The sequence below is a fragment of the Micrasema longulum genome, unplaced genomic scaffold (assembly GCF_059751315.1).
Source record: "Micrasema longulum isolate JH-2025_06_02 unplaced genomic scaffold, ASM5975131v1 h1tg001562l, whole genome shotgun sequence".
In the NCBI taxonomy this organism is placed as follows: domain Eukaryota; kingdom Metazoa; phylum Arthropoda; class Insecta; order Trichoptera; family Brachycentridae; genus Micrasema; species Micrasema longulum.
Genome location: NW_028278745.1, coordinates 274,633 through 295,396, shown reverse-complemented (window position 1 = coordinate 295,396; position 20,764 = coordinate 274,633). Strand labels below are relative to the sequence as shown.

At 33.2% G+C, this 20,764-nt stretch overlaps 1 protein-coding gene and 1 long non-coding RNA gene across 3 annotated transcripts in view; one reads left to right on the top strand and one right to left on the bottom strand.

The window, feature by feature from the left end:
• CkIalpha (Casein kinase Ialpha) overlaps window positions 1–20,713 on the bottom strand; it is a 64,695-nt gene extending 43,982 nt beyond the window's left edge. For both annotated transcript variants that reach the window (XM_088236489.1, XM_088236488.1), the window contains exons 1-2: window positions 20,463–20,713; window positions 15,059–15,165 (exon numbers count right to left, since the gene is read on the bottom strand). In XM_088236489.1, the coding sequence (XP_088092615.1) occupies window positions 15,059–15,165; window positions 20,463–20,585 (230 nt within the window). In that variant the 5' untranslated portion in view covers window positions 20,586–20,713. The remainder of the gene's footprint in view (window positions 1–15,058; window positions 15,166–20,462) is intronic.
• On the top strand, window positions 12,891–14,981 carry LOC148274885 (uncharacterized). Its single transcript, XR_015824175.1, has 2 exons — window positions 12,891–12,971; window positions 13,971–14,981. It is a non-coding gene; the product is annotated as an uncharacterized LOC148274885 (long non-coding RNA).
• Window positions 20,714–20,764: the final 51 nt, after the last annotated feature.

Below are 20,764 nucleotides of genomic sequence, written 5' to 3'. Positions count from 1 at the left end.
TTGCTGCCAGCCAATCCCAGGATTGAGACCAGAGAAGAGATCATCAAAAGTATATACTCACAGTATACCAATAACACCTGGCGTTACACGTCCACTACATGTCTAGTCACGTAGTCCAGTACTAGCTACTTAGTAGCTCTCGGGAAGTTGGCGCGGGTGCACGTTTCGCCCGAGTCGTTAGCGATACCCAATGTTTTTTTCATGTTTTCAGCAGTTGGATTGAAATATTATAATCTATTAATTAAATTATAGTTAATTAAAGCCATTCCATATGAATATTCCATTCACCCTTTTTAAATGGAAAAAAATATTTATGAAGAAAAAAACATATCAAAATTTAAAATAATGGTCAAGACATATGTGATAAACAATTTATAAATTAAATATATTTGCAATGTTATTATTAGAACACACATAACAATATGTATGATATGTGTGCCCTATTTTAAGATTTAAATAAAAAAAAAATTTAAAAAAATAAAATAAAATAAAATCTCTTATTTTTTAACACTTTTTTAACTACACAGCACCGTAACGCGCGGGTGTTTTTAGGACAGTTAGGAAAAGGTTAAAAGTAAAGCGTAACATTATGATATGTTTAAAGTGTAAATTTTTAAAGAATTATATACTAGAAAATAATGTCACGAGTACTTGATATGAAGATAACTCTACCATTTTCAATTTTAAGCTGGAATGACAGTATCACTGCAATTAAATAATAAATATTATTGTTTTTATCAAGGAATTACAATTAGTGTTCATTAACAAACGAATTGAAAATTCAATGATACGCTACGTTTAATAGCGCATTACTCGATTATCAGATTTGATAATGTCATGGCGTTAGAGAACGCAGGTACATACTGATGTACAGATACGAGAGCTTGCTAACTTATTTGATGAGGGATTTGACATTAAATGTCGTATTATCAATCACATCACTTGAAAATTTCGGTTTTTATTCTTGGATCTACACAGCATTTTGAATTAGTGAAATAATGAAACATTTGTATCCTCGGTAAGAAAGTCAGTACATATCTCTACTACAGGTCCACTTTTTACAAAGTCCATATAAAACATGTTGAAAGAGTCGAACGAAATGTTTTGATTACAACATTTGAGTTTGTCCAAATGTTTGTAGACAAAAGATCGGATTTCACCCCCTCGGGAGTCATTAAGATAGCTTAAAGAAGGGAATATTGAAGTCTAGGCATAAACAGGGCTTATGACCTGTCATAAGCTGGTTTCAGTGGCCACTTTATCCAGCCAATGGTCATATTTGATATTTTCAATTCTAACTTACATTAAAATGTAATCTCACTCGTTATTTCTTAGAAAAGGAATGAATTTATTTCAAACTTTGTTTTCTTGGATACATATTTTTGTTTGTTTCTTTATATATAAATTATACAGTTATGGATTTATTGCCAAATTCCAACTGACAAAATAAAGGTGTTATTAAGATTATTTGAGCTTTCATATTGATCCAAAAATGTATTATTTATAAAGTATTACTGTAGCATTATTTTTCTTTTTCATAATTACCTAGCTAAATAGGAGCCACTTTATGTTTATGTTAAATTATTCTTAATTTTACTTTGTTATATTTAGAGTATAAGATTTTCTCACTTTAATTGTTATCTTTTATTTGTCATCTTGGATATTTTGTTTCTTTTTTACTTTTTTGTAGTTTAAAAAAAAAATACTTTAACTAATTTGTTTAGTTTTAATTATTCAGTTGAATGATATAGTTTTATTTCATATTATATATTACATAATGAATTGTTCACGGCTGTGATTATTTCTGTAAAACTTTTTATTGTAAAAGGTTCCTTGAACCGTTAATATAAAAATAAATAAATAAGCTCTGTAAATGCCTAGACTTCCATATTCCCTTCTTTAAGGTATTCTCTATCCCTGTTGTAATTTGCTAATGAAATATTTTGAGATTAATAAACTTCAAAATATATATTCTCCTAGAACCATTTAAGTACACAAATATGTTTTTTTTTAAACTGTTTACTTGGGAGGATCGCAAGATGATAAAATAATAAATTTATGGGCGGGGGAAACAATCACATAAGTCAAAATGCCTTACATTTCAGGAGACAGTTTTTTGTGCCTCAAACATTGCAGGAATCTAATCTGACTTTGAAAGAATATCCCTTTTCATCCATACTTATAGGAACTGGATTATTGCTAATAATCAGGAATACATAGCCATGTGATAACTCTTCAATGTAACGACGTTAAAGGCATAAAGTTAGAAAAGGTTCTTCTTTGAGAAAACTTTTTTTTAGTCGATAACTAATAATTTAATTTGTGTGATAAATTATATTGATAATACTATCCTTAATAACGTTATTTGACTTCCGCTTTTTGGAACACGTGTGAACATAGGTGCATACTACAAGATGAGCAAATAAAAAAAATGAATAAGTTGATTTATGCGATTGTTCCCCCGCCCTTATATAAAACCATTGATTTTCAATTAGATTATCATCAAACAATGTTTGATAATGTCCAAATGCTCGCAGACTGGCTGGATTTCCTCCCTAGGGAGTTGTTCATATTTAAATTTATTTCAACAGAGGGAAAAATTTTCTGAGAAGGGAATCTGTTGAAATAAATTTAAATATGAACAACTCCCTAGGGAGGACATCCAGCCAGTCTGCAAGCATTTGGACATAATCAAACATTGTTGAATTACTACCTGGTAAAAGAAGAAGTATAAAAATTGGAAAATTGTTTACAGGCGTTGCCTAGTAGGTGATTTGGTTCAGCCGGATGAATCTCACGCACGTGATAGGGGTTTCAGCTCTTTTACTTCACAAAAGTCAACAGATGGAAGAGTTTAGGAAATGTGGATGTTCAAACATGGGCAGAATGGTGAATGTTACACAGTGTGTAAAGTGGCCACTTAAACAGGTCATAAGCCCTGTAAATGCCTAGACTTCCATATTCCCTTCTCAGAAAATTTTTCCTTCTGTTGAAATAAATTTAGATTATCATTAAATCAATAATATAGGTGTAGAGTGGCCACTTAAACTAGTCAACGACAGGTCATAAACCCTGTAAATGCCTAGACTTCCATGTTCCCTTTTTAAAAATGTTTTTCTTCTGTTAAGAGTTTTTTGAATTTATTTTTTTTATTTTCATATCATTCAAACACTTAATTTCACTGTCAAATTAAAATATAATGTAAATGGGAGCTAGATTACTTACCGTCTATGCGCTCATAATATATATACATATATTAATAATAATATGTATACATATATTAATAATAATAATAATATGTAATTATAATTCAAATAGACCATAAATGTAAACGAGGAACAATAATCCAAATCGTCTATGCGCTCTGTGCTGCAATACGCGCTGGGATATTTATTTATTGTACAGCGCCTTTGAGGTGATTTCCACAAAAATGGCGCTATATAAATTATCCAACCATAATAGTAATAATAATAATAGTTATAAAATAATACAGACTATATTTATTTTTCTTGTGAGATAATCATCGTGTTTTTAGGTGGATTTTTATGGAACTTAATCCGTTATATATTTATTAAATATGAAAATACCTATTTAATTAAAAATAAAAGCTGATTTTCAATGGGGAGATGAGACTTTTCTCATGAAAATTAATGACCTTGAATTAATCAACTAGCGCTGGCAACAGTTGAATTGGAAACTTCAGCCCTACGGGAAATTGGACCGAATGTTTTCTTGTGCGCGGAAAAAATTGGAGTATTAAATTGTACGGCAAAGCTTCCTAAAAAGGTACGAAAACAATAATTTTATAAAACGAAACTACTTCGAACGACGTGCCTAGTTCATATGAATCAACCAATGAAAAGAGGGTTATGAAAGACTTATAATTCGCTTGCCGTCAATGGACCAATAGGCAGAACATATCAAAAGTGAGCGGTCTGCCGGTCTTCCGCCCGAACCTCTGACGTCAGACGCGGAGTTATTTCAGAAATACAAACTTTAAAAAAAATCACAGCGCTGATAATACGATACATAAAAAAAGATTTAAAAAAACCACCGAGCTTCCTCATTATGTTATTTGATTAATTCCCGGTTCAAATAATATTTTTGAAAAATGCGGAATTTTCTTGTTAATGTGACAGAAAAAACAATGAATAAAAAAAAAGTAAAAATAGCAGAATACAATATTCATATACGGCTTCTGCTCTGACGTTGGAATGGGTGGGATCGATAAATGAAACAAGCTATTATTAATTTAATACTGGACTACTGGATAAGTATTGTCAAGAAATGACTGCTTCTTTATACACAGAAAGTTAAATATTTGAGTGCGAGTACTCTCATATTTCAGAATGTCCTTCTTCAAAATCTTCGATGGTCGATTAATTTATGCAATACAGTAGCTCAATCACAAATAACTATCACCGGGCTTAAAAACATGCTGAGCATTTGAGCGATCACAATGAACAATAATGAACATGCTTAAGTTATCGCAGACATAAGTCAACGCGTGTATAATCTCTAACTCAAAGTTCGTGTCGGTTTGTTTGTTGCTTTCCTCGTAAATAAATACAGTTCATTGGCGAAAAATCGGCGTTTAGTATAAAAAAAAAAATACAATATACTGCATTCGCCAAAAAGTTAGGAGTATCAAATACGAAAAAGTAAAAAATTAAATTACAATTAATATGGCGACTGCTTTTCTTGACATTTGACTTGCCGACCGCGATAAATACCGACCGGCTGAATGCAATAAATAGCACGATAAATAATAAATAAAAATAGCAGTTTTGGAATATTTTTTTATATTTACAGTGGCGAAATTCAAATATATAAAAATACGAGTATTTTCTGCTAATGATGGCATAAAAAATAAGCAGTCATTCAATAAAAATGAAATACGAATATTATTATTTATTTATGAAACTTTTTTGCAATAAATATGTACATTGGCGGGCTTATTGCTATTAGAAATATCTCTTTAACAATTAAAAACAGATTCGTGTAAGTAGGTCAGGGTTTGTACATATCGCTTTTTTACAGCTGTTAGTAAGCGAGCAAATAATATAATATATTGTATACCTACTTTTACACATAAAAAATAAATATTTTTAAATACTTATACAACATTTGGACGATTTTGAGATATTTATCATATTTATGATCTTTGTCTAAAAACATTAAAAAACATGATTACACACAATTCCCAAACGTATTCAATTTAGATTAAAAGGTATTTAATTAAAAAAGAGGTGATAAAAAACCTTATAAGCTCATTCCAGCACCAGGATTACAATGGGAAGTTAACATTTATCTTCAATTTTATCAACAAAGTAAAATTAAGTTTTCTGTATGAAAAACAGAATATGCATAATATATTTTTCTAAACATGTTCAATAACAGGTTACCGATGAAGATACTTAAATTTTGTACAAATTTACACATTTTCAGACATAAGCATCGATTTTATTTTATAGACAGTCGAAGATAACTCAGTTAACTTCCGATTGTAATTGCCCCCTTGAAAATAAATAGATTTGCATATAAAGCACTTTACGTGGGGCACTTTGAATTTGCACGATGAGGTAAGGAATGCTTAGAATGTGGGATCTTGCAAAGGGTCCCGGAGGAGACAGGGAAAGAAACTTTTAAAAAAATAAACAATTATATACTTATCATGTAAAATATTCATAAAAGTAGGAAATTTAAAAAAAGTCCATGCTTACAGAATAATAAAAATAACACTCGTTAGGGCATTTAACCTATTTATGCTGGGAAAATCATAATATTAGAAAGAAGAAAATAAATGACACAAATCGAAAGATTTAAAAAAATAGTTAAAATAATTTCTGAATCAGTGCCTCGATTATGAACGCTATCTTCATCTGTCTATATCAAGACGGTATACTTAACTTCTGTACTATCTGTATCTTACCTCGGTATGTTCTACCTACTTGTCATATCGACATCATATGATCGAAACAAGCCAATGGAATGACCGTAAACAATTAGTCCGCGTTCCTTACGTCATTAACATTTAAAATAGTTCTCATTTATATTTTAAAAAGGCTTCTGTAATAAAAAGTGCTCACTTCAAAGCGATTATAACCTCCAATAAATCCCAATTTAAGCAACAAAAAAAAATGCTCGCTTGAGCATAAATTTTGCATGACTTTTGAAAATCACCTAGACGGTACGCGTAACGATCATCTGTATGTATCTATCGATCGACTACAAGCTGGCTCCTATAACGTATCGATACATACACTCGGAAAGATAGTAAAACAGATGGTTATATATAACAAAAAATCTTTAATTGACGTTCATTATATTCTTATCATTAAAAAAAATCAGCAGGTACTTCAGGTAAAAATCCTGCACAAGGAAAATGGAGTGGAGTTAAGTCAGCCTTGCCCGTCATTAAATAATACAATAATAAATTAAAAAAAAAAATATGCATCGTATTATCAGCGTTAAGATTTGATCAAGTTTCGTATTTATTTATTTATTTATTAACGGACATTGTCCATGTATACAATTTATAAGGTTTAAATATTACAATAAAAGAGTAGTTTAAAACATTTAAAGAAAAAAGAAAGAAGCATTGACAAACATAAGGGACATCGAGACAAGATCTGGACTATTTATTTAGTGCTCGTTTAAATCGTTGTAAACTTAAACCAAAAAAGTCCAGATCCTGTCTTGAGTTAACAATACGACAAAGGCGGGTCATTGGAGAATTTAGGCCATAGTTTGTTCTATGCTGATCGATGAACAGTACTTCATTGTTTCTCAATCTACGAGTCGGAATATAGAATTTTACTTGTCCCAGTAATGATGGAATTTAATTTAATTTAATTTCTGAAATAACTCCACGTGTGACGTCAGAGGAACTCTTACGCTTATTCTCGATCAGTTCTGCCCATTGGTCCGTTCACGGCAAGCAAATAAAATATCTTCCGTAATTCTCTTATCACTGGTTGATTCGTATGAACCAGCGACGTCGTTTAAAGTAGTTCTTTTTACTAAAATGTTTTTTTTTAATTGCGGGCGTTTTCAGGAAACTGCCGTACATTTAAATGCTCCAATTTTTACCGCGCGCAAGAAAAAACTTACTGTATCCAATTTCCCGTAGAGCTGAAGTTCCTCATTAGTAAAAAATCTAATATTTACACTTACTTTATTTACATAATCTTACAGTAAAACGCTTTTCATCCTTTACACATCTTTTCATACATTTTTAAACCTTTATACATAATGAAAATTTAGGGTTGTTTTTTTTTTAAAGTAGGAGCATTATTCCTTGTAATATATTTATGTTTTTTTATATCTTTTTTAAATATTATGATAGTAAGTATATTGTTGTCATGTCATATTAAAAAAAAAAATAAAACGCGGAAGTTCAGCCCCATGGGATATTGGATATAATTTATTTTTTCTTACGCGCGGTAAAACAGAGCATTAAATTGTACAGCTGTTTTTTGAAAATGTATAAAAAAAAAAAAAATATTTTCATAAAAACGATTTACTTCGAACGACGACACCAAGTCACAATAATCAAACAATGATAAGATAGTTGTGAAAGATTTCCCGTTTACGGTAAGTCAACGAACCAATCAGCAGAACTGGCGAAGAAACGGAAGACAATTTGGCGTCACACGCGGAATAATTTCAGTGAAAATTTTAAAAAAAAATCATAGCGCTGATAACACGATACAAAAAAAAAAATTAAAAAAGTCACTAAACTTACTCATCAAGGTACAAAAATAGCAAACAATTATTATTATTTTTCATATTTTTAAATCTCGAAATGATTTTTGTGCAACGAAACCTACCCCCCAATCGTTTTTTAGTACACTTTTTTTTTTTTGGTATACTTTTTTTTTTACACGGTACCGATGTAAACGATGGTGGAACATTTTCCCCGTGCAAAAAGAGGTCCCGTTGTATTTTTTTAAAACCAGTGTCGAGAGTTGTGGCCGACCGTGTACAAGCAATCAGCTGCGCTGGCGACACGTTAGAAAGTGACCCGGTGACCTGCTTGTAGCGACAACCGACCCTACCGTGCTGTAGGCTGTGGACCACTTAGCCGTTGCTACCTAAGTATACCTACAAACTACTGTCGGGGTCCACGTTCATGGCGTGCGCGGTAAGGTGCTGTTCCCGCGTCTCGCACCCGATGGACTCTTTCCGTTACGATGCCGCTTTAATGTGTATGATTGCGTTTGATTTCCAGCTGAATAAAAGTTTGGTTTCCATCTAAAAATGGCCAAAAAACAATAATAGATTTATCACGCAAAACAATAAAGGCAGCGGGAAGAAATGCATAAAAAAAGGTAATATACAGGGTGTTCTTTAAACCCTGTCACATCTGAAACCACGATGATCAGTATGGGCAAGAAGACATGTTAGCATATTAAAGAAATAAATTTAGAAAGATTAAAAAAAAAAAAAAACAAATGGTTGCTTATTTCTGCAGAGGAGAAGCGAGGGGAGCGCGGCCGCGCGGTTGTCGGAGTATCAGACTCCCCCCACCTGATTTCTCCCCTGCAGAAGGAACCATTTCCTTTTTTTGATTATTTTTTTCTAAGTGTCATTCGTTCTAAAAAAATAATTTAATTTGCCAATACGTCTTCTTTCTCATACCGATCATCGTGGTATCGGATGTGACAGGCTTTAATAAACATCCTGTATTTAACGAAAATAAAAATGATCGACCAATATAATGAGGTAGCTGAGTTTTTTTTGTTATTTATTTGTTAACAGACTTTGAAACTAAGCACATTTTAAAAATAAAAAAACAGCGCTTTAATTTTTTTAAGTTTTGCAATTTTGAAATAACTCCGCCTGTGACGTCACAAGATCTCTATGATTGGTGAATTGTCTTCAAGTAAACTGGAAATCTATCACAATATTATCCTCTCACACATTTACACTAACACAAACACACTAGCATGTATTGTACGAGTATTTAATGTATTTCTGTGGATATAAAATATTAAGCAAAATATGTTTTATTATAATTTTTTGTAAAAGGCATATTTGCCGTTTATGTTAATAAAATAAAATAAAATATCTGTCATTGGTTTTATTCTCTGTATATTTTATTTGTTATATATTTTTTACATGTATTACTGTTGACATCCCTAATAAATAAAATAAAATAAAATACTATTTCATTGGTCAATTCACAAGAACTTGTGACGTCATTCAAGGTAGTTTATTTTTATTAAAACCTTAGCCATACAATTAAATGCTCTAATTTTTACCGCGTGTGAGAAAACATTTTTACATCTTATTTTAGGTAGCACTGAACTTTCCTATTTACGTACATTTAAAGGACTAGCTGTGTGCTATTCCGTTTCATAAATAAATAATTAAGCTCAAATTATGATTTTGTCTTTTGTTATCAAAAATGATTAAAATGTAAAAATAAACGGTTTAGTTAAAAGTGATGCTGCATAAATAAACAAAAAAGTCGAATCAGAATAAAGAACACATAAGAATAAACATGTCTTTGGATGAAAAAACAATGCAAACCAAAAATGTGCACTATTCGATATCATTTGATTTTACAAAGTTATAATAATATTAAGGATAATATTAATATCCAAAAGGATAATATTAAGATGTGGGATACGAACAAATGTTAAGAAAATGATTCAACTTCTAGATATCATGACAATTGATCAAAGAATCAAATTCAATGTTGCCAATGAAATAAACAAAATTATTAAAGGAATAGTTCCGAGATATTTTCAAAATAAACTAAAAAATAATGAGTTCTTTCATAACTATGCAACAAGAGGATCTAAAAATATAAGACTGGAAAAAAAATCAAAAGCAATGTCCCAGAACTGCCTTATGTACAAGGGAATAAAACTATTTGAAGAAATACCAGAAAGCATAAAAAATGAAATTAATGTAAATATATTTAAAATTAAATGTAAAAAGTATATATGTGAAAAATATTAGGTAGTAAAAAGTATAGATGTAAATATTGTGTTGTAAATATATATTAGACTATGTAAATACATAGAACTAAATAAATAAATAATAAATAAAAAAAAAATAAAAAAGTAAATATGATTAATAATTAGATAAAATTAACAGTAATAACATTGTGAAGATCCTATGCATTCGTGAATAGCGAGGCTCCAATTTTAATAGAAACACTGCCGCAATCCTTCCGTGCGTCATGAACGTAGACCCCAACGTACTCACCACAATTGTGCTCCGCAGCGTGTAATCCCACTAAACACTTCTCACCTGCCGGCGAGCGAACTGACGATCTAATTTTACAGATTGTGGAAAAAAACTTATTTTTTGCAATGTTTCATATTTTTACAATAACTATAAAAAGCGTCGAAGCTTATTAGAAACCTGTACCTAAATGGCAGTAAATTAGAACAAGAGATTGACGACAGTGAAATTGATAATTGCGGAGAATTTAAAAACATCTATTTATTTTGTGTACCAATCGAAAGGCTAATTCATTAATTTAAGGTTATATTTGTTTAGAATTTCATGCAACTATTTTGGCCTTTCAAGCTTTGCCCGTGGTTAAGTCTTATGGATGAATATAATCATATAATTATAGTCACAGAAAGACGAGACATTGCCTTGTAGGAAAATAAAGTTGGTGGTAAAAACAGTTCATTTTTAGAAATGTTATTATAAACAACTCATTTGTAAAGGGCACTGCATTGGTACAATCAATGCCGCGTATCTCGATCATCGGCTACAGGAAGGTAAGGTTATCAGTCTTACGCTTCAGGTGCCATTTTAGGAAGAGTGAAATACTGCAGTGTAAACCGAGGATGAATTCCCTTTACTCTAGCTAGTGTGTATTTTTATTTCACCATATGTATGAGGAGGTAGGCGCCATAAATTCTTGGCCAGATAAAGAACAAAATAAACTTGGAAAACATATATTTTTTTATTTAAAATATCTACTCTATTATTAAAACATTTATTGCAACGATCAATTAATTCTATACTCTTATAAAAAATTATCGTCCTTAAAACGACGTCCCCTAAAAATCTTTTTAAATTAGAAAATAAATAATAATCACTAGGAGCCGTGTCCGCTATACGGGGGATGATCAAATTCTTGAAAGCCGCATTCGCGGATGGCAGCTTGTGAAATGGCGGCAGTATGCACGGGTGCCTTGTCGTGCAATAATCGAACACCTTTTGTGAATTTTCCTCGACGTTTTGCACGAATATTGTCCCTCAATTTACGCAACAATGACGCATAATAAGTGTTGAAGACGGTTGTGTTGCGCTCTTTTAAGTCAACAAGTAAAATGCCCGCACAATCCCAGAATATTGTGGCCATCACCTTTTCGTTGATTGATCGGCTTTTGCGACGAGTTTCATCGGGTCGCCGCCATTCCATCGATACCCTTTTGGATCGAGGATCATAAAACAGAACCATTTTGGGTCGTCTCCACACATCGCTGCTTAAATTCAAAATAACATAAATTAAATTCAAAACGAAAACCCTGAAATTTCGTTTTATTGGAAAAATTAGATATTAATCGGTCATATTTTTCTATAAGAATAAGACTCCCATGAATTTTACATTATAAATTACCCAAATCGCACAACAGCCCTTTGGGCATTTTGCGTTTTGGTGGCTAACTTCAGAGCTTTCTGGGTGATGAGAGTACAAAACTCCATAATTAGATAAATATAAACATTAAAAAATGCATCTAATGATACTAAAAACACAAAAGTAAAAAGCAAGATAATAAAAAAAGGCAAAAAATTACGTTCAACACTTTGATTAGCTGAAAAAAGACCAATTTTTATTTGTGGCCCTTATGAATGTAAGTGATTAATTATAGTGACATGTTTAAAGACGGGCGCGCACATTTAACCAGACGTTGGTGAGCAAAAGGAAGACGCGGTATCCATCTTGCACCGACCTTATTCATACCCAAATGGTCATGGAGAATTCGGCGAGTACTTGTTTCACAAATATTAGAAGCCATTTCAAACGGCGATCTTCTAAAATACAATTTCTTCAATAATTGAATGTTTTTAATGCGTTATCACTTCAATTGGCCGACCGAACCTCTCACCATCTTCAGGGGATTCTTGACCCACTTTTTTACGGTGGAATATGGAAGAGATAAATCGACATAAACGTCGTCTAAACGTTGCATAATTTGATTAGGCGAATGCCATTCTTTAGTTAAAAATTTAATGACCGTGCGGTACTCAATTTTTGTTAGCTAAGAAGACATTCATGCTCTAGTCGCGTTGTCTGGCTGGCTACTAAAAACTATTACTCTTCTTCGAGCTCTCATATACACAGTGCAGGGCCCCGATTACATTGGGAAGTTAACAGAGTTGTCTTCGACTGTCTATAATGAAAAACCGATTTTTGTGTACGAAAATGAGTATATTTGCATGAACATTTAAAACATCTTCGTCCGTAACCCTTAATTGGACATGATTAAAAGAAAAAATTGTACGCATATTATGCTTTTCATATTGAAAACTTATTTGTAGATAAAATTTAAGATAAATAGTAACTTCCCATTGTAGTCGGGGCCCGGGTCTCGTACACGTGCAACTATGACGCAACGGGGTTTGAACACGCTCAGACCTGTATAAGCCTGTCGGGCCGAGAATTTATGGCGCTCACCTCGTATTTAAAATTCAAATTCGATTGTTAATTTGTTTGGTGTTATGTTATGCCTTGGAATAATTTTTTTGTAATGTACACAAATATACTCTCAAATAAATAAATGAAACAAACGCAAGCGTTGTGTGTTAATTACAATGGTGGCGCCTTGCAACGCTATTACACGAACAGTGGAAAGTAAAAATGGGCACATTAACAGTAAGGCTCGGAATTCAGTTCTCAGTATTGGAGTACCGAGTGCTGAGCGCCGAGTGCAGAGAGGCAGAGTGGCCACTAATCGCCGGGCGTGACGTGTGACGGCGTAATGGCTCAACCTGTGAGTCATTCTGTGAACTACATATTTATATTGCGCAGAAATTTCTTCCTCAAAATCAAATAATACTTTTTGCTTATTCCGATTTCACTATCAACTGCACATAAAATTTGAGATAACCACAAACGAATCCCGAATCGATATTTATTATTTTTAAAAAAAATTTATTAATGTACTTTTCCATTACACTATTGATTTTCATGTCCCGACTTGCTAGAAGGTTCCGTGTTAAGTCGGGATTTTCGTATACTAAATCAATACATATAGATAAGTAATGTTAGACTACTACAGAATTACAGTTATTTGTAAAATACATCTTTGTGGATTGATACTGAAATTGAATCCTCTTGGGATTTCATCTGAAGACTGATATCTTAACAGAGACAGAGAGATCTGTCATTGGCTAATGTTTGTGATTTCCACATCTGCATTAATAACTGATAGAATCTTAATGCAGATGTGGAAATCAACAATTATCAACAACGGTCATAAGCCCAGTAGCCAGTACATGTCTATATTTCGAAATTTCCCTGTAATTCCTTCAAACGAATGTTAATAAGGAAGTTCAGTGTCTTTTTTATTTGTTAATAGAATATTAAACTAAGCCAATTTTTTTAAAAATAATTTTTATATATCGTATTATCAGCGCTATGATTTGTATTTCTGAAATAACTTCACGTGCGACGTCAGAGGTTGTTCTATGACAGTTCTTCCGATTGTTTCGTTTACGGTGACCGAGCCGGATAACCTTCAATGCTCTCATATCATTAGATGGTTCATATGAACCAGTGACGTCATTCAAAGTAGTGCGTTTTTATGATTTTTTCGTACATTTTAAGAAATTTTACAGTACAATTTAATGCTCTAATTTTTACCGCGCGCAAGAAAACATTTTTTGAATCCAATTTCCCGTAGGGCTGAAGTTCCTCATTGTTTACAAATACATATTTAATATATATTGACTGCTTATTTCATACTATAATAATTATTTTTGTTTGTTAGGAGTTGGGATACAACAGTAGTTATTTGCGGAATAAATCTGCTGCAAGCTGCTGTGCGTCTTCCCAAGTCAGATTCGCATCCAGCAGTTCTGACTGAACTGCCGACAAATTATCAGCAACATTTCCAGGATGTTGAGAACCCGATGCCTTGTAAAGTAGGCAAGCATGGTTAAGGCTTCCAGAAGGCATTAACAGTGTATGGCTAAGCCAACTGTAACATCTCAGCTTAAGGACATTTACCACCTGAGTTTGCTGGGTTAGTTCGCTAATTTCTTCGTTCCCTACAAAGTCAAATAATCGTATACTCGAAATTCCTCTTGGGACACTTATTCGCAAAATCCAGTATGTTGCTGTTTTGGGCCCTAGTGAGCTGTTACGATTTACGATTCATATCCATAGAGTCGGTGAATATACTTATATAATTTACTTAATACTATATGTAAGACTTGTACCTAAGCATTTGATCATTTCATATCATTTAGAGACTCGGAGTTCTAATAGTAATCTGATTTCTCAACAGTGATAAGGACTTCTTTGGCACACATATAGTACTCTTACACAGGACAAAAAATATTTAACATAATAGCAGAGCTGATGATGGCACACATTCTCATTTCTTCATATATTTATTATCTTAATATATGTACACAAAAAATATCAAGAGAATGTTTTTTCCACTGTTGGACTCGGGAAAGTAACTCTATTTTGGGACAGCCAAGAATATATATTTTTAATAGCCAAAACAACAATTTGTAATACATGCATACAGGATGTTCTTTAAACCCTGTCACATCCGAAACCAAGATGATCAGTATGGGCAAGAAGACATAATAGCATATTTTAAAAAATATTTAGAACGAACAATTTTTTTTTAAAGAAAATATTTAAAAAACAAATGGTTGCGTACTTCTGCAGGGGAGAAGCGTTTATAATACTTGTGTAGGAACCTCCACAACTAATAATACCATATTGTAGTTAAGATTGTACAATGGAATAATATACGGTTAATAAATTGAAACACTTTTTTAAATGAGCCTTAAAGGTGATTTTTCCCAAAAACATTAAAGTACATGTTTAGTCATGACTTACCGTATGTGTGGTATTCCAATAGCTCCATGCAGGACCCTGTATAGTTTGCTCTCATACAACAGTTGTGGGTGCCGTGAGTTGACAGGCTCCATTTTAATCGCCACTTCCTGAAAATACACATATCCTTTTGAGAAAAAATTGGGAAACATCACTAAGGGGCAACGCTGTTTACGTTGACATGGAAAGGAATATTACTCTGAAAACATATTAAACTTCCCGGTGGAATAACTCATTCCAAACAATGGTCGGATAATCCCTTGGCTAGGCACACACCTATCTACATAAAATTACCTTCGATGATGCAGACTTCCACAACAATACACTGTCACATTATGAATATTTAACTCAAGGGGGTCGATTGATATGCTTCATATTTGACCTGCTTCGAGTTGACCAGTCGAGCTGATGTGTATGCATTATGTAGCTTAATATGCTTATGAAGTACCCAATGACAAGTTGAAGCCTGCTTAGGTTTAGTTACAAGTCTCTGACCGCTGCAAATGTGTAGATACTCACTAATGGTTGAGAGAACACGGAAGTTTCTTTGTTACCTGTGCACGAGAGAGTACGGATACTACCCATTGCAGTACTCATCATTGTTCCTTTTAGGTATGCTCGATAATACAAGTTAGCGGGCCAGATGGAGCATTGCCTCGCTTATGATGGCCTTTAAGCTCTGAACGGGTTAATTTACAATACAAACATTTTGGAGCGCATAAAACTACATGCACCAAGCAACTATTTAAGAGGTAGGCATCGCATCACAGACCATTTGTTCTTCCTGAATGCGGGACGAATTTATCGTTGATGATTCCTGTGGGGGGAATTATCTGTCAGTTGAACAGTCTACTGAGAGAGGTGGATCTTTTTCATGCTGGGATAACCAGTTTTAGACCCTTCCTCTCTAATATGTATAATAATGTGTATTAGTGACTTATTTGTCAGTGTTTACTATTATTTTTATGGATCAGATTGGGCTTTTTTAGAAAATGTTTTTGTAATTACTAAATTACATAATTTATGGACATTGTAATTGGCAGAAGTGCTGTATTGTACATCTAAATAAATAAGTTGAGTTTTCCTACTGACATTTCTTGGTGGAACTGCATTTTAATTATAATAATCAAAATACGTATATAGTTTTATTCCATTTTTATTTATAAATTTTTACCAGTGACCAGGTTTCGTTGTGACCGACATCGTTCGATTGGTGGAAGACTGTCTTTTATTTCCATTATTATATATAATCATGATTTACAACCCCTGCTTGCACTAGTATATAACATAGAAATTTGTTAAGTCTCCCGCCAGTCTGACGATGTCAGTCACGACGAAACCCGGTCACTGGTAAAAATTTATAAATAAAAATGGAATAAAACTGTGAAAAAAGTATTTTTAATAATATAAATAAATGGTTGGCGGGGGTTGGACGAATGTTCTACAAGCTATAGAAATTTTGGAGCATCGCTGGAAGAAGTGAATACAATTCCAGGGGGAGTGTGTTAAAAAATAATGTACTAAAACTTTTTCTCATCCACTTTGAAATAGGTCGGGGGTGAAGAATATCATATTGACTCCTATTTGGGCACACTCAAAAGTATTTATTTTGACTATGCCCGAATTTACAACCTCATATCATTCTCTTTATGCACATACTGGTGAGGGAAACACTGCATCAGTACACTAACTGCAGCATATCTTCATCATTCTTGGAAGGTAATATAATCAGTCTGGCGTTTCAGGTGACAGTTATGAAATATTATGTTGAATCGAATCCGAGACATTAAACGAAACTATGAGGTAGACCTACAATCTATTCTCTAATAATTATTTCGGCTCTGGTAACATAATCTGTGTAGTAAATTGTGTTCATTATAAATCTGCGCTGTACCCAGAAAACAATTTACTAGCCATAATTAGAAGTGGGTTCAAACTGTCAGTAGGGTCGCAGTGCGTCACATCTTGCTGGAGGTTGTGATTCTATAAAATGCTGCAAACGCCCAGTTGCATTCCACCGGCAACACTACTGACTAGTCCTACTCGTTAGTGTCAACGTCGCGAATCCCGGGCGATGGGATCACACTCGTAACGATGTGATCACAGCAGATAATGATAAATGATCAAAGGCGAGTTTCTGTCGCCTTCAAACCAGAACTATCCAGCTAAGGGAAGGTAACCCTGACAGAAAAAATTCACCAGAGAAGGCAACGGGAAACCACTCTGGTCATCTTTTCTCAGGAATTACTACGGCGAGTATATCCAATAAGCAGTTGTCCCGGCTGCAGAACACAAGAGTAGTGCGGGACTGAGATGCTTTCGCTGTAGTGATCGCCAACGTTGGGGGGATCTGACAAGGCACCACAAGAAGAAGAATTAGAAGTGGTTTTTTTTTCTAATCTGCACAAAATAAAATATAAAAGAACAATAAAACAATAATACACGTATGCGGGAAAGTGAAGTATGGATTTAGAAAAACAAGGATGAAAGTATGCTTAAATAGTGTGTAAATGAGATCTCTCTGAGTGGATTTATCTGTTTATTTACCTATCTACCAAATGTTGAGAGATCTGTGCAGTAACGTAGTAGGCTGAGACGAGCATTATCAACAAAACTCAATAAAAAAGGTTCAGTGTTAGTTTGAGCACGAGCAGCGAATCGACAGCAAAAAACCTCTAAAAAGATTCACGATGGGAATGTTTACGGATGCTGAAAACGAGGAAGATATGGCATAGCCAAATTCCACATTTTAGAATTTGACACTTGTCAGCTATTAGCTATCCCTATACAAAAAATCTTGTCAATTGGTCCCTCCGCTGCGTCGTGAAAGAAACACACTTTGGCATTTATAATATTAGAATGGATGGATTTATTATGAATTTAATTATTTCACAATGAACATACTTTTGTAAACTCATTGATTCCTGACGCTGTTTACCCTGGAATTTTTTTATAAGCATTCACAGAGTGGTTAGATGAAAAAAAAAGTATTTTTTTACAAGTATCTGAAAAGGTATTGAAATACAATTTAGAACTTAGAGTAATAACCTAATAGAGTCGCCCATACGGAGAAAAACCATTCTATGATTATTGGCCAAGAAGTTGGCTACAGATTACGGCAATACAACGGGCCGCAAGTACTTGGGTTGAGATTTGCAAGCGCAAACTGAAACCGTCCATTACACGTTTGTTGTTAAACTAAAAACCAAACCAAAAATTTGGAACACTTTTGTTCTATACAATAGAGCTGAAGGGCTACTCTAGAGAATTATTACTCAGAGATTTAAACGGCATAAGAGTTTGTTGTATAAGAGGGCACGATATGCTAAAAGGTCAGAATCAACTAGATTGGAGACTTATGTGCAAAATGAAAGACAGATATGATATTTTTTGTGATTTATTCAATCAGGTAGCCGAGAATTTCATCATTTTGTTCAAAAGTTTCTAATTTGTGCATCTAACCCACTTAAAAAGGTGTATAATGTATTCATAATTACTGATAACTCTATAGAGACATCAAATCAACGTATTGCAGAACGAGTGGGCAGGATATTGTATCACAATATTGTTGTTTATCTTTGATCCCTGACCACAATGATAACCATATTATTGTTAGTAAGATCTATGCTTAATTAAACTATAACATACATTTACAATACTTGATATCGTTGTATTAAATTAAATTTTTATATTAGTGTACAGGTTAGACAGACGTATCTCGACTGGAATAAAGATGCAGTTCTGTGTGTGAAATGAAACCAGAATCCCGGATGAGTGTTTTCAACTCGATCCTGAAAAAGGAAATCGAGTAGATAACCTGCTCATCTTACCCTCTATCTCGGGTGTTTAAGACAGTATAGCAAGTTACACAAAGACACCGTGAGAAATATTAATATCTTTAGATACTCGTTAAGCGTTTTTAAGATGGGGGGGTTTTCAATGATTGCCTTTTGCTTTCATTTTGTTCATATTTGTTCAATTTTCTTTCCATGTACAGGAGTATAAAGAACGCAGTTATGTGTGTGAAACACAACCAGAACCCTGGACGAGTGTTTTCCACTCGACGGCTACTCCCAGTGACTGGTGGGACACTGGAAAATCCCACTCCCACTTTTATACATTTGAAGACGAATTTATGCCGAACTACTCAATATTAATGAGATTTTTCGTGCTCAGCATGTAATATTGAACACTTCGGTAGTCAGATGTCAAAAAGGACCATCTGAATTTTCTTCTGTTTTTTGGTTTTCAAAAGTTTTAGTTCATATTTCAGTAAATACACATAGAAAAAAAAACAACATCATTTGGAATGGTAGTTTATTATTGAAAAACAACACTAAAATATTTGATTTGCGGAAAGTCTTGAAATTGAGTATTACCTAAAATAAATCACGGCTCGCCACTGTGAAATATCAACCTTAAAGATTTAGCAAATGCAATTAAAAAACAAAAAAGACACTTAATGTCAACAATTATTTATTTTTGCCTTTTAATTAATAATAAACAAATAGTTCAAGGCAACTCTTTCATTTACTATTATATTTCTAGAAGTGACATAGCACTCGAGTCAAGACCAGGTTTTTTTCATAGTATTGACACGCCGAGCTAAAACGGTTATCCATTACTAATCTGGGATTACAATATTAAGAATTAAATACCAGCAAATTGATTTACAAAATAATAATTCGTATAACAAAGGATGCGATTGTGGTTTTAATTAAATTCAATGCACTCCCAAAGTAATTTGTTCAATTTTTTTATTCCGAAGGAATTTTAGTTGTTTCTGAAAATAAATTATTATTGAAAGTAATTCGAGACAGTGGGAAGTGAATAAATAGCTAGCATGCATTCCTTGAAGGACATTGAAGAAATTGTTGTTTCCATAGACACAAGTGTTGTTATAATGAAATTTCGCAGGAAAAATAACAAATGAAGGAGTTATTTAACAATAATCAATACATAAAAAGTAAAAATAAATAATTGCATCCGTTATTGGGAGTACGAGCAAATCCAGTTCGGAAAATAACTGTTCTTCGCTTCCGTCAGTGACAATACAATGTCGCAATACATGTGAAATATATTACACACGAAAGGTGTAACAAACCGCTTATTTAAGGCGGACCTAGGGAATCCTAGTCTTTTACCTGAATTTTCATTCAGTAAACAAGAATACATATTGAAATACACACAATCTTGATGCACACAAGAAGAAATAACGAGGTTTAATAAAATATGGCCGCCAAATGAAACCGTGTTTCACAAGACACCAAGGATATTTTTAAGTAACGGCCCGTTTTGTACACGGGCTCGGCGCTCTTAAAAGGAGCAAAATTGAACAAAAATAACTATTTTCATGCAAACACAGGATTAAAACCCTTCAAATCGCATTAAAATTAAGTTGCATTACCTCTCCATTTGAAATATTGATGCCCAAATAAATGTCACCAAACGAACCACTACCGATTTTACGAACTATGCGATACCTTCCGGCTATCATTAAGTCTTTTTTATTTGTAAAGCGTAACGCCATGGTTGTTTAAAATAATATTTATTGGAAGTCTAATTTGCTTATGCTATCACATATATTGTTAAAACTGTTCACTGTCCAACACCAACCCACTCGAGACCACTCAACACGCCGACATCTTCCCACGAATCATTTAGGATTGTGACGTCACGAACTCACTAAACATGGCGGATGTGAATATT